We start from the raw sequence: 23,650 nt of genomic DNA on the forward strand, positions 1-23,650 counted from the left end.
GCCCGTTCGGAGTTAGTTGCTGGGGTAAGGCACGTGAGGAGGAGGTGGCTTGAGGCAACCATGGCGGGAGGAATGAAAGTGGCGGTCTCGCCGGCAGTTGGTCCCGGGCCCTGGGGCTCGGGAGTCGGGGGCGGTGGGACAGTGCGGCTACTCTTGATCCTCTCCGGCTGCTTGGTCTACGGCACAGGTACCGCCCGGGCAGCAGCTGCCAAGGGGGCAGGTGCCGAGGGGGTTATTTTTGGAAAAGGGATTGTCCCGAGGGCGCGGGCCGTTACTCTGCAGAAGGGCGGTGGCTCTACCGAGGGCCGCCGGCGTAGTGTGGTGGAAGAAACTTGGCAGGCTAGTGGGCGTCGGGACTGAGGGTCTGGGCCCTGCAGCGGGCTGGGGCAGCTTCCAGAGTGGGGAGGAGCCTGAAGCCTTTTGGCGGAGACAGGAAGGGAGGCCTAGACTCGTTGAGAAGCAGTCCTGGGGGCTGTGTCTCGTTGCAGAAGCCTCGAGTTTCTTGGTTAAAAGCGAGAAAACCTGGGGACCATTCTGGGCAGGCAGAGCAGCCGCGGGAAAGGGACCATCTCATTCATTCGGCAAATCAGCAAACACCATCTGAGCGTATGCTCTGTCAGGACGCAGGGCACGGGTGGCAGAACGGATGTAGTTGACAGAAATGCAGTGATCTCTACTATCTTCTGCTCTTGTAAAACCTTGACTCCTTACCGCCCCCGGCCCGCGAGATGGAGTCTTGCTCTGTCACCCAGGCTGGAGTGCAGTGGTGCGATCTCGCTCACTGCAACCTCCGCCTCCTGGGTTCAAGCAATTCTCCTGCTTCAGCCTCCGGAGTAGCTGGGATTACAGGCACCTGCCACCGCGCCCGGCTAATTTTTGTATTTTTAGTAGAAATGGGGTTTCACTATGTTGGCCAGGGTGGTCTCGAACTCCTGACCTCGTGATCCATCCGCCTTGGTCCTCCCAAAGTGCTGGGATTACAGGCATGAGCCACCGTGACCGGCCAAAATAATGCATGTTTATTTTAGATGATTTGGCAAGGCACAATTAAGTATAAAGAAGCAGGCAGAAACCACACTGTTAATCCATTCAGAAGCAATCTATTTTAGCACACTTTCTTCTGATCTTTTTCCACATATTTTTAATTTTTTATGAATTGATAATTTGTATCCAGTTAGTACTCTAGTTCTCTTCCCTGGAGGCTGCCAGTCGTTACCAGAGATAGTTTTCTCGTTTGATTTTGTAGTACAATAATTTTCCCAAGTAATTTAAATTTTTGTTTGTTTGTTTGTTTGAGATGGAGTTTTGCTCTTGTTGCCCAGGCTGGAGTGCAGTGGTGCAATCTCAGCTCACTGCAACCTCCGCCTCCTGGGTTTAAATGATTCTCCTGCCTCAGCCTCCTGAGTAGCTGGGATTACACTTGCCCGCCACCACGCCCGGCTAATTTTTTTTTTTTTTTTTTTTTTTTTTAAACAGAGTCTCCCTCTTTCGCCCAGGCTGGAGTGCAGTGGCCAGATCTCGGCTCACTGCAAGCTCCGCCTCTCAGGTTCACGCCATTCTCCTGCCTCAGCCTCCCGAGTAGCTGGGACTACAGGCGCCCACCACCACGCCCGGCTAATTTTTTGTATTTTTAGTAGAGACCGGGTTTCACCGTGTTAGCCAGGATGGTCTTGATCTCCTGACCTCGTGATCCGCCCGCCTCGGCCTCCCAAAGTGCTGGGATTACAGGCATGAGCCTCCACACCCGGCCTTAAAATTCTTTATAAATGTTGTCTTACTTGTATTACATTCCAATGTATGTGCAGATGTTCATTTAATTTTTTTTCTCCACCCCCCGCCCCGCCCCGCAGAATGTAGTCTTGCTGTCCGGCCCAGGCTGGAGTGCAGTGGTGCAATCTCGGTTCCTGTTTCAAGCCATTCTCCCATCTCAGCCTCCCAAGTAGCTGGGACTACAGGCATGTGCCACCACACTCGGCTAATTTTTTTTTTTTGAGACAGAGTTTCGCCCTCGTTGCCTAGGCTGGAGTGCAATGGCACTATCTAGGCTCACTGCAACCTCAGCCTCCAGAGTTCAAGCACTTCTCCCTCTGCCTCCCGAGTAGCTGGGATTATAGGCGCATGCCACCATGCCTGGCTAACTTTTTGTATTTTTTGTACAGACGGGGTTTGGCCAGGCTGGTCTCAAACTCCTGACCTCGTGATCTGCCCACCTCAGCCTCCCAAAGTGCTGGGATTACAGGCGTGAGCCACCACGCCCAGCCACACTCAGCTAATTTTGTATTTTTAGTAGAGATAGGGTTTCACCATGTTGGCTAGGTTGGTCTCGAACTCCTGACCTCAGGTGTTCCGCCCGCCTCAGCCTACCAAAGTACTGGGATTACAGGCGTGAGCCACCATGCCTGGCCTTCATTTATTATTTTTTAGTGACGTGGTTTTGCTGTGACACCCAGGCTAGAGTGCAGTGCACAATCATAGCTCACTGTAACTTCCCACCTCGGTCTCCCCAAGTAGCTGGGACTACAGGCACGTGCCATCTGCCTGGTAAAAATCATTATTAATGTTGTGGATTAAACATTTGGTTGGATATTGGTGGTTTGTACTGTTGGTTGGATATTTGTGGTATTTCTAGTTTTTCATTGTTGTAAGTTTGTGAACATCTTTGTTTATAAATTTTTATTTATTTATTTGTTTATTTTTTTGAGATGGAGTCTTGCTCTGTTGCCCAGGCTGGAGTGCAGTGGTGCCATCTCGGCCACCTAGGTTCAAGCGATTCTCCTACCTCACCCTCCCGAGTAGTTGGGATTACAGGTGTGTGCCACCATGCCCGGGTAATTTTTTTGTATTTTTAGTAGAGTGGGATTTTGCCATGTTGGCCAGGCTGGTCTCAAACTCCTGACCTCAAGTGATCTGCCCGCCTCAGCCTCCCAAAGTGCTGGGATTACAGGTGTGTGCCACCATGCCCGGGTAATTTTTTTGTATTTTTAGTAGAGTGGGATTTCGCCATGTTGGCCAGGCTGGTCTCAAACTCCTGACCTCAAGTGATCTGCCCGCCTCAGCCTCCCAAAGTCCTGGGACTACAGGCGTGAGCCACCACGCCTGGGCCCAACTATTTATTTATTTATTTATTTATTTATTTATTGATTGATATTGAGATGGAGTCTTGCTCTGTCGCCCAGGCCGGAGTGCAGTGGTGTGATCTTGGCTCACTGCAAGCTCCGCTTCCCGGATTCATGCCATTCTCCTGCCTCAGCCTCCCAAGTAGCTGGGACTACAGGCGCCCGCCACCATACCCAGCTAATTTTTTTTGTGCTTTTAGTAGAGATGGGGTTTCACCTTGTTAGCCAGGATGGTTTCAATCTGCTGACCTGGTGATCCACCTGCCTCGGCCTCCCAAAGTGGTGGGATTACAGGTGTGAGCCACCGCGCCCAGCCCCTTATTTATTTTTTTGAGACGTAGTCTTGCTCTGTCACCCAGGCTGGAGTGCAGAGGCGCGATCTCAGCTCACTGCAGTCTCCCCTCCCAGGTTCAAGCGATTCTTCTGCCTCAGCCTCCCAAGAAGCTGCGATTACAGGCGCCCGCCACCATGCCCAGCTGATTTTTTTGTATTTGTAGTAGAGACGGGGTTTCACCATGTTGGCCAGGCTGGTTTTGAACTCCTGACCTCAAGTGATCCGTCTGCCTTGGCCTCCCCAAGTGCTGGGATTTCAGGTGTGAGCCACCATGCCCGGCTGGACAGTGGTCACTTTTAAACCTTGAATTAGCTGATATTAAATACAAATTGAGAGGAGAATCTTCTGTTTTGGTAAATCAGAGGGACTGCATGTAATCATTGCCTGCTGTTAAAATTTGAAGTGACACAAAACAGCTGGAAGGAAACAACCTTGAAATCTTTTAGTATCCTCCGAAAGTACTATATATTAAAAATATTGCTGGCTGGGCGTGGTGGCTTATGCCTGTAATCCCAGCACTTTGGGAGGCTGAGGTGGGTGGATCAGTTGAGGCCAGGAGTTCTAGATCAGTCTGGCCAACATGGCGAAACCCCATCTCTACTACAAAAATACAAAAAAAAAAAAAAAAAAGTTAGCCAATTGAGTTGGCTCATGCCTGTAATGCCAGCTACTCAGGAGGCTGAGGTGGGAGAATCGCTGGAACCTGGGAGGCAGAGGTTGCAGTGAGCCAAGATAGCACCACTGTATTCCAGCCTGGGTGACAGAGTGAGACCCTGTCTGAAAAAAAAAAAAAAATGCTGGCTGGGCGTGGTGGCAGATCTGTAATCCCAGTGCTTTGGGAGGTCAGCGTGGGTGCTTTGGGAGGCCAATGTGGGAGGATTGCTTTAGGCCAGGAGTTCAAGACCAGCCTGGGCAACATAGTAAGACCTTGTCTCTTTAAAAAAAAAACTAGCTGGGTGTGGTGGTGTGTACCTGTAGTCCTGGCTACTTGGGAGGCTGAAGTGGGAGGATTGTTTGAGCCCAAGAGTTTGAGGCTGCAATGAGCTATGATCACATTACTGTACTCCAGCCTGAGCAGCAGAGCCAGACCCTGTCTCAAAAAAAAAATAATAATAATAAAATAAAAAACCTGCCAATTCTGTTCTACTCAGGAAAGGGATAGAGAAAATCAACAGATGGAGTAGTTTAGCTTACTTTATTCCTTTATAGGACAGGAAGTATATCTAGTGTTTAAGACCATAGTCAGACCTGGGGGTGAATCTCAGATAGGCTATTTAGTATTTGTGTGATTTTAGAGCGAATTACTTAATCTTTCTTAAACATCAGTTCCTCATTTATAAAATAGGGATTATGAGAGTGCTTACCTCATAGCATTGTTGGGAGCATTAAATGAGACAGCATACTGTCTCTTTTATTTGTGTATTTATTTTTTATTTTTTTGAGACAGAGTCTTGCTCTTTTTGCCCAGGCTGGGGTGCAATGGCGTGATCTCGGCTCACCGCAACCTCCGCCTCCCAAGTTCAAGTGATTCTCCTGCCTCAGCCTCTCGAGTAGCTGGGATTACAGGCATGTGCCACCACGCCTGGCTAATGTTTTTGTATTTTAGTAGAGACGGGGGGGTTTCTCCATATTGGTCAGGCTGATCTCAAACTTCTGACCTCAGGTCATCCGCCCACCTCAGCCTCCCAAAGTGCTGGGATTACAGGCATGAGCCACCGCGCCTGGCAGCATACTGTCTTAATAGATACTTAATACAAAAAAAAAATTAGCCGGGCACGGTGGCGGGCGCCTGTAGTCCCAGCTACTCGGGAGGCTGAGGCAGGAGAATGGCGTGAACCCGGGGGGCGGAGCTTGCAGTGAACCGAGATAGCCCCACTGCAGTCCGGCCTGGGCAAAAGAGCGAGACTGTCTCAAAAAAAAAAAAAAAAAAAAAAGATACTTAATAGTAGTTTTTATTATTACTTTTCTGACTGAATGACTGTGTAATATTTAAATAAACGACAGAAATAAGATTCTGCCTTAGTTCTTCTTTCTTCTCAGTTTTTTTTCTTATTTCTCAGTCTGGCTAATGTTTTAACCCAAAGTTTAGGAAAGTGGTTAGTTTAATCTTTTTCATGAAATGAGTTATAGTTATTAGCTTGTTATGTTTAATTCTTGTTTCCTTTCTTTGCATAAAGCTGAAACTGATGTAAATGTGGTCATGCTTCAGGAATCCCAAGTTTGTGAAAAGCGTGCCAGCCAACAATTCTGTTACACAAATGTGCTTATCCCAAAATGGCATGATATATGGACACGGATACAGGTAATAACTTGGAATCCTCTGGCAGTGGCAGCTTCTGTAAATTTCTGTTGGTGATTAGTGAGTATTTTGACACTTTCTTCCCCTTCACATGCTTAAAAAAAATGTTGTTAACAATCTTGTTAGGGTTGAGATTATCCTGAGTTGTGTTTTCATCAATAAGCATTTATGCCTACTTTGTATTCCTCTCTGCTCCCTCAAGTAGATTACGGTATTCTAAGGTAAACTTTCCTCCTCCCTCCTTTTCCCAAAGAAACTGCTTTGTTTTCTTGTCCTTCGTTTTGCAGTATGTGTGTGTGCACGCACACACACCCCTCTTTCTTTTTTTATTTTTATTTTTTATTTTTTGAGGCAGAGTCTCCCTCTGTCGCCCAGGCTGGAGTGCAGTGGCACCATCTTGGCTCACTGCAATCTCTGCCTCCCGGGTTCAAGCGATTCTCCTGCCTCAGCCTCCCAAGTAGCTGGGATTACAGGCATACGCCACCACACCTGGCCAATTTTTTTGTATTTTTTGTAGAGATGGGGTTTCATCATGTTGGCCAGGCTGGTCTGAAACTCCTGCCCTCAGGTGATCTGCCCACCTTGGCCTCCCAAGGTGTTGGGATTATAGGCATGAGCTATCGCACCCAGCCCCCTTCTTTCTTTTTAAAGGCCTTATGCCTTCTTTGGGCTGGAAACTGTTATGTGCCTGTGAGGATGTAAACTCTTTTGCCCCACTGTTCCTATTCTGATTCTATATGAGATATTTCATAAACCCCCGAGCTGAAGAATGACTTTGGTCTCATTTATTTCATAACACTGTTAAGTCACCTGGCAAACAGGAATGTCTGGCTGTAACAGTGATTGTACAAAATAGGTCCTTTCAGAAATGTTGTAGTTGTTATAAGCATAGTTACTGATAAGGACATTTGTTGTTCACATCAAAAACCTAAGGGTGGACTTGTGGATTTGTTTTTTTTTTTTTGAGACGGAGTCTCGCTCAGTCACCCAGGCTGGAGTGCAGTGGCACGACCTCGGCTCCCTGCAACCTCTGCCTCTTGAGTAGCTGGGGGCCATGCCCAGCCAACTTGTGGATTTTTAAAAAAAATTCTTTAAAAAAAATGTCTGATAAGCCGGGCGCAGTGGCTCATGCCTGTAATCTCAGCACTTTGGCAGGCTGAGGCGGGCGAATCACTTGAGGTCAGGAGTTCGAGACCAGCCTGGCCAATATGGTGAAACCCCGTCTCTACTAAAAATACAAAAATTAACTGGGCATGGTGGCGCGCACCCTGTAGTCCCAGCTACTCAGGAGGCTGAGGCAGAAGAATCGCTTGAACCCAGGAGGTGGCAGTTGCAGTGAGCTGAAGTCATGTCACTGCACTCCAGCTTGGGCGACAGAGCGAGACGCCATCTCAAAAAAAAAAATTATCTGATAAAAAAGTGATACTCCATCTGGGGCACATTATAACCAACATTTACTCATAATCAGTGGCTTGTGACAATGGATTGAACTCAGCCTGTCATTATGGAAAACATTTTTAGTTTTCTGGGGCAGTTTATGCCTGGCAATTTTCTTAATATTATAGACCTTTGCTTTGTGTGATCTCTAATAAATAGCTGTATTGATAACTCTTTCAGTTTGGAAGTCTTTTTTCCCTATATGTTCTGCCCTAATAGTAGATTCAGATCATGTTAACAAGAAGGTATTCTAACAGCTGTCTCTCTGTAACATGTGCAGTGTTATTTGCCCAATTATGTTTTAGCCATTGTATTTCTATATTTCTGATAAGCTTTGTGGAAAACTGGCACCATTACTGATTTGGTTGTTAGTCTGAGGGTTTTTTAAAAAATTGTATTTGTGAAAAATTAAAATTCCTACTTCCTTTTTTCTCATCCTGATTTTATTTGTGTTACAGATCCGAGTAAATAGTTCCAGATTGGTTCGAGTCACCCAGGTGGAGAATGAGGAGAAACTGAAGGAGCTAGAGCAGTTTAGTATTTGGAACTTTTTTTCCTCCTTTTTAAAAGAGAAATTGAATGACACCTATGTTAACGTGGGTCTATACAGCACAAAAACCTGCCTCAAAGTTGAGATTATAGAGAAGGACACCAAGTACAGTGTCATTGTGATCCGGAGTAAGTCTCACCTCTGTTTTTCTGATGGATTCTGTAGTGATAAGGACTGAGTTCTGAAGGGTATAATTAGTGAGACTGAGAAGTCAGCCTAAGACAGCTCCAGTTGGGTTCTGATTATAACCCTGAGTATACCACTGCTCCAAACAGTTCATGGAGACTTCACCCCTATCAGACAGGCCTAGAATTGAAACTCCACCTCAGGAAATTCTGAGTACCTCCTTACCTGGAACTGTGAAGACTTTTATTCTTTTATTCCTAGTTACATTGTGCTGCTAATGTCCCTGAGCATATATGCCAAATACTCTTAGAGTAAATCAGATAGACGTGTTCTACCTTCTGGACACTTCTAGACAAAGGTAACTATCTGATGTGTACATGCCTACATTTAAAGACGTGAATGGTTAATAAAAATTGAAGAAAGGTAAAATTGAAAATTAATCATTCACAAGTAAAAAGAGTATTAATGGAACCATAAATAAAGATGAAGACCACCGCAGTTTAAAACTTATTCAGTGGAACTGGGAGAAGTTTTCTCTTTTCTGAAGATGACTGAGAAAGTTTCAGGGGAGATGGATCCTGTTGAATTCTCTCTGACTTTGTTTCCCCTTGGTTACTACACAGGGTCCTGGGATGTTGTAAGTAGTAGAAATGTTTCTAGGTTTAGTATGAAATAGGTTGTGCCCTTCCATTTGTCCTGGGGTTCTTTGGTTATGTAGGGTTGGCTTGTTTTTTGACGTTCCTTCTACAATTACTGATTCCTTCTGCTCCTGTTCTGTTTGTGGGCCTCCCGTAGAACTCTTGAATGTGAAAGCTGTGGGAGTATCTGGTATGCCACTAAGGGGCCTTTGCTAGGGCCCCCTGGTCCTGAGTGAGAGGTATTTGCGTGTAGGCTTTTCCAGCACAGTGTTCTGTAGCAAAGGGAAGTAGGTGGTATTGTTGGGCAAGAAAAGCAGCCAGTTAGAGAATAACACAAGGCCCTGACCCACAGTTCTGGGCAAATCTGCTGAGTTCCATGACTGTGAGTGACTTAAAGCTTGAAAGCCAGAGTGATAGAGACCCCTTGTGGGTGATTGCATGAATTGCTGATGGTACTGTGTCTAGCTTTGTCCAAAACGAAGCTTGAGTTTCTTTTAACCTTAGCATAGGTAGCCTAAATAAAAATAAGATCTTCAGGCAAATACAGATTAGACAGAGACCTAATTATACATTGGAAGGGTGCCCAGGCTTTAGGTGAAATTTAAATGCTTTTTAGGTGGGCTGTTTGCATTTATTTTTACTGTAGCTGACCAATAGTGCCAACATTGTCTTTTATTCTATAATACCTTAAGCAGTTTTGTTCCCTTATTAAGCAAAAATCTTTATTTATTTCAGGATTTGATCCCAAACTCTTTCTTGTTTTCCTTCTTGGACTTATGCTATTTTTTTGTGGAGACTTGCTGAGCAGGTAGGTTCCAAGGCTAGTGTGCAGAATGAAACGGCTCATACCTATCCTGCCTGGGTTTTATAATAACTATTAAGTACTGCCATTCCCATTTCCAGGACCTTTATGGCTTGGCCGTTGCCTGCTTGGATATTTAAAAAAATACTTTAATGTGTATTATGATTTTTGTTTTTTCTTATTTGAACAATGTTGACAATAGTGAAATTCCCACATTAGGTTGGCCCATCATTAGGTTGATAGGAGTTAGCCAATACAATGAAATGGAACATCATCACCCTTTCTATTGCTAGAAGTAATGTGTTAAGGTGTCATCTTTACAGGTCCATGGGTTGATGAGTTTCATTTTGTTCAGACGTAAAGAAACAAATAGCTGCTGGGCGCGGTGGCTCACGCCTGTAATCCCAGCACTTTGGGAGGCCAAGGCTGGCGGATCATGAGGTCAGGAGATCGAGACCATCCTGGCTAACACGGTGAAACCCCATCTCTACTGAAAATGCAAAAAAATTAGCCAGGCGTGGTGGCGGGCGCCTGTAGTCCCAGCTACTCGTGAGGCTGAGGCAGGAGAATGGCGTGAACCCAGGAGGTGGAGCTTGCAGTGAGCCGAGATCGTGCCACTGTGCTCCAGCCTGGGCAACAGAGCAAGACTCCATCTCAAAAAAAAAAAAACAAATATCACAGCTCAGCCTGGGCAACATGGCAAAACCCTGTCTATACAAAAATTAGCTGGACGTGGTGGTATGTGCCTGTGATCCCAGTTACTCGAGAGGCTAAGGCACGAGAACGGCTTGAGCCTAGAGGCGGAGGTTGCGGTGAGCCAAGATCACACCACTGCACTTCAACCTGGGCCACAGAGGGAGACCCTGTTTAAAAAAAAAAAAAAATCAAGTGTTTATTCATTTCTTCCTTTAGGAACCTACTAGTTAAGACAGGTGAGACTGACATGTACAAATATGAAGAAAATATATAGGTAACTAAATAAACATTGAATGAAGGTAAAATCAACATTAAGTTTGTATACAAGTAAAAAGTATTTGTGGAGTAGTGAATGCAAGATTAACAATTGGAGTTTGAAGTTGGGCTGGAGTGGGGTTGCTGGAAGTTGTTATTTTGGTGATGCTGAGAGAAACAGGGAGGAATAACTGGTAGAAAAAATCTGGAATGGGGGGCTGGTTGTGGTGGCTCACCCCTGTAATCCTAGCACTTTGGGAGGCTGAAGGGGGAGGATAACTTGAGCCCAAGAGTTTGAGACCAGCCTAGGCAACATAGTGAGACCCTGCCTCTACAAAAAAATACAAAAATTAGCCAGGCATGGTTGTGCATGCCAGTAGTCCCAGCTACTTGGGAGTCTGAGGTAGGAGGATCACTTGAGCCCAGGAGGTTGAGGCTGCAGTGATCCGTGATTGCACCACTGCACTCCAGCCTGGGTGACAAAATAATAATATTCAGGTTGGGAGAGATGATGGGGATGTGAATAGGACATTACGTAAAGGCTGATTATTGGGAAATATATGAGGGAAGACCTTTAATCCTAATCTTCATAATCTGGCAGTAACTACATAGCATCAGTCTCTACAGTTCTCTGACCTCAAGTTTTGGGCAAATATAGTCACACATCACTTTATTGTACTTCACTTTTTTGTGGTTCACAGATAGTGCATTTCTTTCCAAATTGAAGGTTCGTGGCAACCCTGGGTCAAGTAAATCTATCACACCATTTTCCCAACAGCATGTGCTCACTTGGGGTCTGTGTGTCACATTTTAGTAATTCTTATAATATTTCAAACTTTTTCATATGATTATAACTGTTATGGTGATCCATAATCAGTGATCTTTGATGCTGCTGTTGCAATTATTTTGGGGCACCACATGTCCATGTAAGACAGTATATTAATTCATTTTCTTTTTTTTTTTTTTTTTTTGAGACAGAGTCTCGCTCTGTCGCCCAGGCTGGAGTGTAGTGACGCGATCTCGGCTCACTGCAAGCTCCGCCTCCCGGGTTCATGCCATTCTCCTGCCTCAGCCTCCCGAGTAGCTGGGACTACAGGCACCTGCCACCACGTGCAGCTAATTTTTTGTATTTTTAGTAGAGACGGGTTTCACCGTGTTAGCCAGGATGGTCTCGATCTCCTGACCTCATGATCTGCCTGCCTCAGCCTCCCAAAGTGCTGGGATTACAGGCGTGAGCCACTGTACCCAGCCTATTAGTTCATTTTCATACTGTTGATAAAGATACCCAAGACTGGATAATTTATAAAGAAAAAGAAGTTTAATGGACTCACAGTTCCTGGTGGCTGGGGAGGCCTCATAATCATGGCAGAATGCAAAAGGCACATCTTACATGGCGGCAGGCAAGAGAGAATGAGAACCAAGTGAAAGTGGAAACCCCTTATAAAACCATCAGATCTCATGAGACTTATTCACTACCATGAGAACAGTATGAGGGAAACTGCCCCCATGATTCAATTATCTCCCACCAGTTCCCTCCTACAACACGTGGGAATGATGGGAGCTACAATTCAAGATGAGATTTGGGTGGGGACACAGCCAAACCATATTAGACAGTGAACTTCATCGATAAATGTCATGGGTGTTCTAACAACTCAACCAATTGGTTATTCCCGTCTCCCTTCTTCTTGGGCCTCCCTATTCCCTGAGAAACAGCAATATTGAAACTAGGCCAATTAATAACCCTAGAGTAGATTGTGAGTCTTCAACTGAAAGGAAGAGTCATACATCTCTCTGATTATGCTTAGTGAGAACAGCAAAAGCCAAGACAGACCGAAAGCTAGACCTCTTGTCCTGAGCAGTTAGCCAAGTTGTGAATGCAAAGGGAAAGTTCTTGAAGGAAATTAAAAGTGCTACTCCAGGGAACACACAAGTGATAAGAAAGTGAAACAGCCTTATTGCTGATATGGAGAGAGTTTTAGTTGGCTGTTGAGAAGATTAAACCAGATACAACTCTTTTTTTGTTGTTTGTTTGTTTTTTTTGAGACAGAGTCTTGCTCTGTTGCCCAGGCTGGAGTGCAGTGGCGTGATCTCGGCTCACTGCAAGCTCCGCCTCCCAGGTTCATGCCATTTTCCTGCCTCAGCCTCCCTAGTAGCTGGGACTATAGGCGCCTGCCACCACACCCGGCTAATTTTTTTGTATTTTTAGTAGAGACAGGGTTTCACCGTGTTAACCAGGATGGTCTCGATCTCCGGACCTCGTGATCCTCCCATCTCAGCCTCCCAAAGTGCTGGGATTACAGGCTTGAGCCACCATGCCCGGCCAGATACAACTTTTTTAAAGCTAAAGGCTGATCCAGAGCAAGACCCTAACTGTCTTCAATTCTGTGAAGGGTGAGAGGTGAGGAAGCCTCAGAAGAAAAGTTTACAGCTAGTGAAGGTTCTTGGTTCATGAGATTTAAGGAAAGAAGCTGTCTTATTACATAAAAGTGCAAGGTAGGCTAGGCGTGGTGGCTCAGGCCTGTAGTCCCAGCACTTTGGGAGGCTGAGGCGGGCAGATCACTTGAGCCCAGGGAGTTCGAGACCAGCCTGAGCAACATGGTGAAACCCTGCCTTTACAAAAAATACAAAAGCCAGTCATGGTACCAGCTACTTGGGAGGCTGAGGTGGGAGAATCACCTGGGCCCAGTAGATCAAGGCTGCAGTGAGCCATGATCACGCCATCGCACCCCAGCTTGGGCAACAGAGTGAGACTTTGTCTCAAAAAAAAAAAAAAAAAAAAAAAAAGATGAACCAAGCACTGATATAGAAGCTGTAGCAAGTTATTCAGAAGATCTAGCTAACATCATTGTTGAAAGTGGCTACAATTAAAGAGCTCCTCAATGTAGACAAAATAGCCTTATACTAGAAGAAGATGCCATTGAGGACTTTGATAGCGAGAGAGAGAAGTCAGTGCCTAGCTTCAAAGGAGGGGTGATCCTCTTGTTAAGGGTTAATGCTGTTGGAGGATTGACTCCAGTTTTGAAAGAAGTTGTGGTAAAATGCTATCAGACAGTATTGCATGCTTTAGAGAAATCTTCATTGAAAGGATGAGTCAATGCAGCAAACTTCATTGTATTTTAAGAAATTGCCACAGCCACTCCAGCCTTCAGAAACCACCGCCTTCATCAGTCAACAGCCATCAACATGGAAGTGAGACCCTCCACCAGCAAAAAAAATGATGACTCACTGAAGGCGTAGATGATCTTTAGCAGGTTTTAGCAAAGTATTTTTAATTAAGGAATATATATTTTTAAGACATAATGCTGTTGTACACTTAATACACTATAATATAGTGTAAACAATTTTTATATGCAGTGGGAAACCAAAAAATTTGTGTGACTTACTTACTGCAATTGCAATATTTGGTTTATTGCAGTGGTCTGGAACCAAATTTGAAATGTCTCTGATGCTTGTACTGCTCTAATCTTGTACCTTTTAAAATCTTTCGGCTGGGTTAGTTGTCCTCGTTTCAACAGTGCTATGTATGAAATATATACATATGGTCATGAAATACATTTTTTTTCTGCAGAAGTCAAATTTTCTACTACTCTACTGGGATGAGTGTGGGAATTGTGGCCTCTCTGCTAATCATCATTTTTATACTATCTAAGTTTATGCCTAAGGTAAGTATCAGAATCTTCATGTGCAGCTAGAATGAATTTGGATAGCTGAAGGACTGTTTTCCTGGGTAATCTTAGAAAACTGAAAATGTGTATTGATGGCTGATGAGTCAATATCCTACTGTCCTTGATTCAGAAAGGTACTTTCCACGATGAAACTTGGAGCCTGATTACAAATTCTTTCTTTTTATATAAAATCCTGTGCTCAGAGGGGGATTAAAGTCTGCTTCCTGTTTTTTAATTATATAGCCAGGCTTTTAAGTTATTTAGCATTTCATCTTCCCAGTGTTCGTTGCAGACTGTACCATTTTAAGTATAAAGGACATCTTTTTAAGAGAAGTATTTTTTGTGCATTTTGAGTAGGTTGAATTTTTTTAAAACAAAATCATAGTTCCATTTTGCTTCTTTTATGTATGGAAAGCCTGTTGTAACTTTTTGCTTTCACTTCTACTCTCTGTCTTAGAAAAGTCCCATTTACGTCATCCTGGTGGGAGGCTGGTCTTTTTCTCTGTACCTCATTCAACTAGTTTTTAAAAATTTACAAGAGATCTGGAGGTGTTACTGGCAGTATCTTTTAAGTAAGTGTTGTCGGTTTTGCTTTCCTTTTGTACGTTTATAGGCTGTTTCAGTTAATTTGATCATGAAAAGATTTTGCCTGCTTATGGGATTTAATAGTTCATGTCATTTTTTTAAACTTTTAAAAATCATAGTTTTTCGCTTATTTCTAACCCCTCTACAATTATCACCTTCTCTTAAATTAGAATGGTGCTGTTAAGGCGAAGATGTTCATTTATTGGTATTTATAAATATACCTTTCTTTACACAATAAACATCTTTCTGAAAAGCTGTAAGTTGACTTTATTAATGGAATCATATTTTAAATATACTTGGGGACCTTAAGTAAAAGACTCTGCAGTTAATTTTTTTCTCCTTCATTTCTGAATGAACTGCTGTAGATTTTATTTACAAAGTAAAAATCCTTGGTCATATAGATAGTAACCTTTGAGTTATCCTTTGAAGGGTGATTAATCTGGATTTCTGTATATTGGTTTTTTAAAATAGTCTATTTCAGGGTTGTTCAACACGTACCTTTAATGTTCTGTTTGAACCAAATAAATTTGGGACAGCAGAAAGGATAGAAACTTAGAGAAATATATTCTAAGAAAAAAGTGTGAAAAATTAAGTAAAAATCTGATTTCCTAGTTCAATTGGTGCTATATAGTAAATTAACTACTGCTTCCCACACAAATTATTTTTACCAAGTATAGATGAAAAAATGTCTTCTGATAACTCTTCTCATAGGTTATGTCCTCACAGTTGGATTCATGAGTTTTGCAGTATGTTACAAGTATGGGCCCTTGGAGAATGAACGAAGTATCAACCTGCTGACCTGGACCTTGCAGCTGATGGGCCTGTGTTTCATGTATTCTGGCATCCAGATACCACATATTGCCCTTGCCATTATCATCATTGCTCTTTGTACTAAGAACCTGGAACACCCTATTCAGTGGCTGTACATCACCTGCAGGTGACTGAAAAGCAATGTAACTTAATATTGACAGGTACAGTGTGGGATGCAGTTGCAGCAAGAGGATACAGAGGTGTTGACCTGGGAGCTTCTTTGTTAATGAAAAGTCATTGTATTGTACTTCCACTTTTGTTCCTTCCCGAGTCTATTTTTTTTTTTTTTTACTTTCTATAGGAATTTTTATATTTTTATTCTAGTCATTTTATATAAAATGTCTAGTAAAATGTCATGTGTTCCTGTTACCACAAGGTGGTGCAAATTCTATCACTGTTTTTTTGAGATGGAGTCTCGCTCTGTCACCCAGGCTGGAGTGCAGTGGCGTGATCTCGGCTCACTGCAACCTCCACCTCCCGGGTTCAAACGATTCTTCTGCCTCAGCCTCCTGAGTAGCTGGGATTACAGGCATGCGCCACCACATTCAGCTAATTTTTATATTTTTAGTAGGGTTCCCCATGTTGACCAGGCTGGTCCTGAACTCCTGACCTCAAATGTCAGGAGTTCATAAAGTGCTGAGGAGCTCCCAAAGTGCTTGGATTACAAAGTGCTGGGATTACAGACATGAGCCACTGCGCCCCGCCACAAATTGTATCGCTTTTATACCGTATGCTCATTGAGGTCTCCTGGGTTCAGATTTTTTTTTTGAGACAGAGTCTCTCTCTGTCACCCAGGCTGGAGCACAATGGTGTGATCTCGGCTCACTGCAGCCTCCACCTCCCGGGTTCAAGTGATTCTTCTGCCTCAGCCTCCCGAATAGTTGGGACTACGGGTGGGCGCCACTATGCCTGGCTAATTTTTGTATTTTTAATAGAGATGTGGTTTCACCATGTTGGCCAGGGTGGTCTCAAACTCCTGACCTCAGGTGATTTGCCCACCTCAGCCTCCCAAAGTGCTAGGATTATAGGCGTGAGCCACCTCACCCAGCCCATTTCAGACTATTTCTCAGTGGCTTTCAGATTGCTCTGGAGGTCTTAGTCTTATTTTAAGATGTAATTCATAGCATGTTTTGTCACCTTGCATAATAAATATGGAATGTTACTAGGTCCTGAAGTTGTCTATTATAGATAGTCAAGGTGATGCTTTCAGTTTGGGAAACCAAGTTACTGGACCACAATCTTTTTTTTTTTTGAGATGGAGTCTTGCTCTGTCACCAGGCTGGAGTGCAGTGGCACGATCTCAGCTCACCGCAACCTCTGCCTCCTGGGTTTAAGCGATTCTTCTGCCTCAGCCTCCTGAGTAGCTGGGGTTACAGGTACATGCCACCATGCCCAGCTAATTTTTGCGTTTTTATAGTAGAGATGGCGTTTCACTATGTTGGCCAGGATAGTCTCAATCTTGACCTTGTGATCTGCCCGCCTTGGCCTCCCAAAGTGCTGGGATTACAGGTGTGAGCCACCTTGCCCGGCGTTTTTTTTTTTTTTTTTTTTTTGAGATGGAGTTTTGCTCTTGTTGCCCAGGCTGGAGTGCAATGGCATGATCTCGGCTCACTGCAACCTCCGCCTCCCTAGTTCAAGCGATTGTCCTGCCTCAGCCTCCCGAATAGCTGGGATTACAGGTATGCACCATCATGCCCGGCTAATTTTGTATTTTTAGTAGAGATGGGGTTCCTCTGTGTTGGTCAGGTTGATCTCCAACTCCTGACCTCAGGTGATCTGCCTGCCTTGGCCTCCCAAAGTGCTGGGATTATAGGCGTGAGCCACTGTGCCTGGCTAGGACCACAGTCTTATACCATGATTTTCTGTTATTTTCCCATCTACTAGAAAATAAGTAAGTATTTTATCATTTATTGGAAAATAAAGTGAGTTTGTTCACATTAGTGAATAATATTGACTATAAATAATTTTTTACTTTCTATAGGCATTTTTATATTTTTATTCTAGTCATTTTATATAAAATAAAAAGGTCTAGTAAAATGTCATGTGTTCCTGTTACCACAAGGTGGTGCAAATTATATCACTTTTTTTTTGAGATGGAGTCTCGCTCTGTCGCCTATGAATTGTCACTCATAGTCTAATATATCAGGAGTTCATTATAGCTAAAGATGTCCATGGAATTTTTAGGAGTGATGACTCTTAATGTTCAGGCTGTCTGCTGTATTCTTGGCCCACTGAAGGGAGCTAGAAGTAAGGATGGATATAGATTACTGATTAATGATTCATAATGTTATTTTGGTGAGCACAGAAAGGTGTGTAAGGGAGCAGAAAAGCCTGTTCCCCCTCGTCTCCTGACAGAAGAAGAATATCGGATACAAGGAGAGGTAGAAACCCGAAAGGCTTTAGAGGAGCTCCGAGAATTTTGTAACAGTCCAGACTGCTCTGCTTGGAAGACTGTTTCTCGAATCCAGTCTCCAAAAAGGTAAACTCAGCCAGATATACCAAGCATCTAACAGGGTAATTGTGACCTTGAGTTCTACCAGAGATCATACTTCTAGAGAATCGTGCACTTGTGACCTTTGTTTTCCTGTTAATCTTCAAGTAGTCAAGAGAAAGGTGGATATGTAATCACACATTAAGCAGTAACCTGTTTCCTCAGGGAACTATCTACTCTAGCTTTGATTGTAGCATTAAGATGGGAAGACTCCAGTACCATATTGTTTCCCTTCTGAAAGTTTTGCATTGCTGTCTGAGTTCGTAGGGTTCCCCCGCTACCCACTTTTTAGTTGGGGGCAAATGTACCAATGAGTATGTGAAGCTTCAATTTGGAATCATGATGGCATAAAGTTTACAGGGCCATAAACGTGAATAACTGTAATGCCCCTTAATCTTCTCTTATCAGGGTTACAGATGACTAAAGGAACCTTGGCACTTTCATAATTAGAAAGGATAGGCAAGTGCTTATTAAGCAGGATGAAGTTGCAGGGGTATTGGCCTATGATCCCAGCTTTCCTTTTCTCCTTAACTTCATGCTTTAGTCTACTTACCTGCCAGAGTAAGGACAAGGATGTTGGCTAGACTTAATATAATTTGAGTTGCGAGCATATCGAGGGCTTTAATTTGTTCTTATTTTGAAAGAAGACCAGAAAGGATAGAAGGATATTTCTAACGAGTATTATCTTCTCTTTTCCAGATTTGCTGACTTTGTGGAAGGCTCTTCCCACCTCACGCCAAATGAAGTTTCTGTCCATGAGCAGGAGTATGGATTAGGGAGCATTATTGCCCAGGATGAAATCTATGAGGAAGCATCCTCTGAGGAGGAGGACTCATATTCTCGGTGTCCTGCTATCACACAGAACAGCTTTCTAACCTAGGTAGTGGTCAGTTATCTTTACGTGGACTGGCTTGGTGCCTTGGTCCATGTTGCATGTGTTGTGCAATTGCTTTCAACCCTTTGAAACAGAGTGAGATAGATAGGGTAGAAATTCTCCTACTGAAATAAGAGGCCTAAAAAGGCCTCCCTTTGGAAATGGGAGGTCTCTATGGGATCCCTGAGGAAGGAGGGTGGATAAAGTAGTGAATGCTGGGTAGTTCACTTCCCATTGGTTAAGCTAACAGCCCACTTTTATGTTTCCGAGAAATTGGATGGCCACAGCTAGCATGGCATTCTAGCTCCTTCTTGAAAGTTGATTCAATCATGGCATTTCTGTCACTGGCTGGCTCTCCAAAGTAAGAACTGTTGTTAAGTGCAGGAATGCTTTTAGACTATAGGCTGCAACTTCCAGAGAGAAATCCACAAATCTGAGCCTCCTTCACTCCAGCTTTTATTTCAGTGACTTTAGAATAATTATTGATTTAACTGTTTTGGGAGGAAAATAGATTTTTATTGTTTTGTTTTTTAAATGAATGTCTTTTAAAAAACGTAACAAACTCATGTTCCAGAACCAGCAAGTGCTCCAGAGTGACACACCCCTAGGCCCCTACATATTTATTAATATGGATTATCCATTAAAGCCCCAGGAGCTGTTGTTTTAAGCTTTGATTTAGTTCTCATACATATGATAGAAAGTCCTATTTGCCTTTAGGAACATGCCTGTAGGCTCTTCTGCAGGTGAGGTGTATTGGGCTTTTTATTATATTCAACTTTCAATTCCATCTTAAAAAACATTCGTATTCTTCTCTTCCCATTCTTCCTTGCCCTGCCTTTGCCCTTTCAGGAAGGGTCAGTTCCCTTACCTGTGAACTATGTATGTTCAGAGTAGCATTATTCCTGCTAGCTAGGAGAAGTCATCTTGTTTAGGGGATTTGGATGCTTTTTACACATTCTCCATTTTCCTTGGGTCATGTATCTTTGAGTTGCTATGAAATCAGGAAACTGTCTCCTTTTCCTTTCCCTTCCTTTGTCTACATGCTCTGTCCATTCCTTTCAGCCTTTTCTCACCACCCATACTCCCCCAAATCTGGGTAATTTTTAAGCCTTGAAACTATGTAGTTTCTTGATACACAATTTGTAGTTATGCAGCAGCCACAATTTGCATTGCCAGGAAATAGGCTCCAGGTTATCTTCATGCCTCTGGGTGCTCATTCAGCTGTCAAGTTTCCATGAACTTACACTTATTTATGATTGCGTTTCTGACCTGAGATGTATGCTGCCTGTTATTGCAGTAGCATTAGTTTCAGATTCTTTTGCCATTGCAAAGTACCCCTTATAAACCAGCAGTGTAATCTGTGAGGAAGCAAATTCTCAAGTGTCTGTCATTTACTTGTTCTTTTTCTTTGTGATCTTCACCCTTATACCCTGGAAAAATCTGTAATTACCTTAGCCAGGAAGATAGATGGTCATGGCAAGCGCACAGCACCAGACTTACTGGCTCACCATGATCATGGAAAAAGGCAGATGATTTTTTAAAAAGCCGTAATGACTCCTTTAGACCAGCCATTTAGCGTGGTAATTTTGAAAGGCCTAGCTCCATTGCAGACTTCCAAAGGGTCAGCTCTGAGACTGCCCTCCAGGTGGGCAGTTGATTATTTCCACCAGTGTTTTCCAGAGCCTTAAACTGTCCTAAAGTGACAACTACCTCAGTTGGCAGGAAAGAGACATATAGTAGAAAGTGAAAAATGAGCAGTATTTGGGCAGATGCTATGGGTTACAGTTGAAGGGTAAAAGGAACTTTACATTGGGAAACCTTTATACCCTTGTGAATTATGTACATGGTAAAATGTTCTCTCTCTACAAAGAACTATTAACACTTCTGAAATATACTATTTTTTACCTTATTTATAGAAATTGAGACCTAGCATATTTAAGCATAAGTTTATTTTAAAAAATAATTCAACTCGTGCAAGTGGTCTCAGGATTCTCTGGAGATTTTGGTGCCTCTCCTACTTAGGGAGGTGATAGCTTGCCTATAAGGGTGACTTTTCCTGATCATGTCTTTATTTCAATGAGAAAGCACTGTGAAATTGTGAAAGATTCTCCTCTTTCTCTGTTTAATAAACCCCCATGAAATATAGTTTCCATCTCTAGACCAGTTTTTTTTCCACCGTGTTTAGATTTGAGGTGAATAAAATCAAACTGTTTTTTACTCCCTATCTGGTAGTTGGAGACCTGAGCTGTAGGCAGTGGAGATGGCAATTGGTTCTGCAGCCTGAGAGTTGCTCTCACACAGTGAAGGACGGTGCTGCTCTGGTGTGCTGTGTGTCCTTGCCCTGCCTGCCTGTGGCTCTGCCCAGATGCTTCAGATCCTCTGTGTTCCGGAGATTGCTTGACTTCAACCTTCTTTAGGAGCTGCTCTTATCTCCCTCTTGGCCACTTAGTTTGCTGGCTCAGTCACTACTTGAAGACCCCATTTAATTTTTCTCTGGCAGTTATAGCTCTTGTGATTTCAGTACAGTCTCATCTCTCAGACCAATCTCATCAAGAAGGATTGAAGGGATAACTATGAGGTAAGCTGGACATTGGAGCCGTGTTTGCTGCCACGTCAGCGTCTTGCTGGGTGAATGTCAAGCCATAAATGGGCTCCAGGGCTCTGGATCTCATCAGCATTGGAAATCTATTGCCTCTCATCAGTCTGACCAAATTATGTAGAGCATTAATGTAGAGACTCCCATTAATGGGAATACAAGAGGCAGCTGGCATAAAACATTTCTTTCACTTTCCTTTCCCACTCAGATTGCTTCAAGAGACCAACAGAACACAGGGATCAAAAACAAGGAAAATTTAGCAACTTATTACCTTCTAATAAGTAATTCCTGTTAGCCACTGCATCCCACCAAAACTAGTTTATTTTTCCCCTCAAATTCATGATTTTTACATCTGTTACAAAGGGAATTTTGCTGATAGCTCTTTGGGTCCCACGGTTCCATTTTATGCTAATAGATTCCATTCTAGGGCCCAGCTGTCTCTTGACTGATGGTGTTCCCTTTAACCCTTGGCATGTATAATAGAATTTTGGTGAATGAAAGAACCCAAATAGGCCAGATAGTCCCCCCAGGCCCTGATATCCATAAAAGGCTTGGGAATGCATTATGTAATTGTCCTTAGTCTTTCTGTTGTTTTAGAAGAAAAAAACAAGATGGGCTTAGATGGATGCCTACGTAAAAATGGTTCCTAGCTGTGTACTCATAACTTTTCTTTGAATTGAGTAGTGAAAGGAAGTAGGAGGAAAGGAAATTAAATGTCCTTCTAGTATTCTCTGGACTCAAGTCTGACATATGAGATAATAACCTATATTGAAATGCCAAGAATTGTATCTGAAACAAGAGAACAGTTTGACACATTTATCATGCCTTCATATTACATATTAACTGAAACCAATTAATAAACATATGAAATATCCATTGCACAAGGCAAAGGCACCTAAACCTTTTGTTTCTTTTTCTACATAGCAGAAATTGATTTTTTTTTTTATTTTTTTAGGGGAACCTATATAATTATGACCCAGTGATGTCTTTTGGTGACTTAAGCTTATGAATTCAGGTTACAATTGAGTTGATTCTAGATGGTTACTACCTTGAAAAGGATGTTGGTGCCTTATGTGACACGAGCCAGAGCCTGCTGGGAATAAACAAAGCAGATTCATGCCAACACCAACTCGTAGCTTTAGTGGCGGATGGGAGTGGTCACAGACTCCCAAAATGTGGGGCTTTGGATTTCCACACCACCCCACGTGTGTGTCATCTTCCTCTTTCACACTCTTGATGATAATTTGAAAATGGTGAAATCACCTCTGAATTTGCCTATAGCATGAGCACATTCTTATGACAACATAACAAATAGTTCGTAATGTGAATATTAGAAACTGTTACAGCCTGCAGTTACCGTAATTTTCCATGTTTGTGGAATTGATATTGAAATAGCAGGGCTAAGGAATTACTGGCAAGTTTTAGCCTGTGGGTAATACCTTAGGGTTATTTAAATATTTGTAATTTTATTTAAATGTTCATGAATGTTTGAAAGGAACAAAATTATCAGGGATGGCTCTTTGCCATGGGTCTTATTTTCACCCTCTTTTCTGTAAGAAAAAAGAACAATGTCTTAATGTATTTTTAAAGTTTTTGGTATAGTTTCTAATTCCAATTTTAATAAAAGTTTTATAGATATATCGTGGTCTTTCTTAATGAACATAATATTTTCTTGTTTGGATTTCTTGTTTTCAGGTAATCAGCAATTTACTCCTCAGTTTCATCTTTCTAATGAGATGGTTTTGCATGCCACTGATTTCCCTTTTTTTCTTAGCCACCCCTTCCTGTCCTGAGTCTGTACTGGTCTACTTTCATCCTTGGACTGGATGATTTCCCAGGATGCAAAATCTCTAAGGGGTATTCTTGCAGGAGCAGCAGGTTGTACTACCATGCTGTCTCATAGAAAAGCAAAATACAGGTTATTCTTGGCCCAAGGAACTACTCTGATTATATTTTAGTTTTTTTTTTTTTATGGCATAAAGTATCTCTTTTGTTTGTCCATTGGGATGGGGAGAAGACCTATGGCTCCAGCTATGGGATCCCTACCAAGAGCTCTGTATAGGGTGGAAGAAAGAGTAGGGCTGTAGTGAGCCTTATGTGTATTGAATAAAAACTTAAATTATGTCTAGGCCCAGCTTCTATCATAGGAGTCTGGTACCTTTCATTTTATGTATTGGCTACCTTCTTTGCTCTGGGAATCCTTTGTAATATTCATATTAACTCTGTACCTGTGTTTTTTCATCTCATTAATTAATTATTATTATTATTATTATTTTTTGAGACAGTCTCTTCCTGTTGCCCAGGCTGGAGTGCAGTGGCATGATCTCGGCTCACTGCAATCTCTGCTTCCCGGGTTCAAGTGATTCTCCTGCCTCA

The 23,650-nt window shown here is 42.9% G+C and overlaps 1 protein-coding gene across 2 annotated transcripts; it reads left to right on the top strand.

Annotated features, from left to right (window-relative positions):
- Positions 1–11: 11 nt before the first annotated feature.
- Positions 12–22,912, top strand: NEMP1 (nuclear envelope integral membrane protein 1). 2 transcript variants are annotated; one of them, XM_055095506.2, is made up of 10 exons: positions 12–187; positions 5,628–5,752; positions 7,645–7,864; positions 9,236–9,308; positions 13,822–13,915; positions 14,376–14,490; positions 15,215–15,440; positions 17,619–17,792; positions 18,504–18,684; positions 20,911–22,912. In XM_055095506.2, the coding sequence occupies exons 1-9, from the start codon at positions 61–63 to the stop codon at positions 18,682–18,684; spliced, it is 1,335 nt and encodes a 444-aa protein (XP_054951481.1). In that variant the 5' UTR covers positions 12–60; the 3' UTR covers positions 20,911–22,912. The 2 variants fall into 2 exon arrangements, with proteins under 2 accessions (XP_054951481.1, XP_003824939.1); XM_003824891.6 differs by lacking the exon at positions 9,236–9,308 and having other exon boundaries at positions 13–187; positions 7,645–7,718; positions 18,504–22,912.
- The last annotated feature ends 738 nt before the right edge of the window (positions 22,913–23,650 follow it).

Source organism: Pan paniscus, chromosome 10 (genome assembly GCF_029289425.2).
Source record: "Pan paniscus chromosome 10, NHGRI_mPanPan1-v2.0_pri, whole genome shotgun sequence".
Classification (NCBI taxonomy): Eukaryota; Metazoa; Chordata; class Mammalia; order Primates; family Hominidae; genus Pan; species Pan paniscus.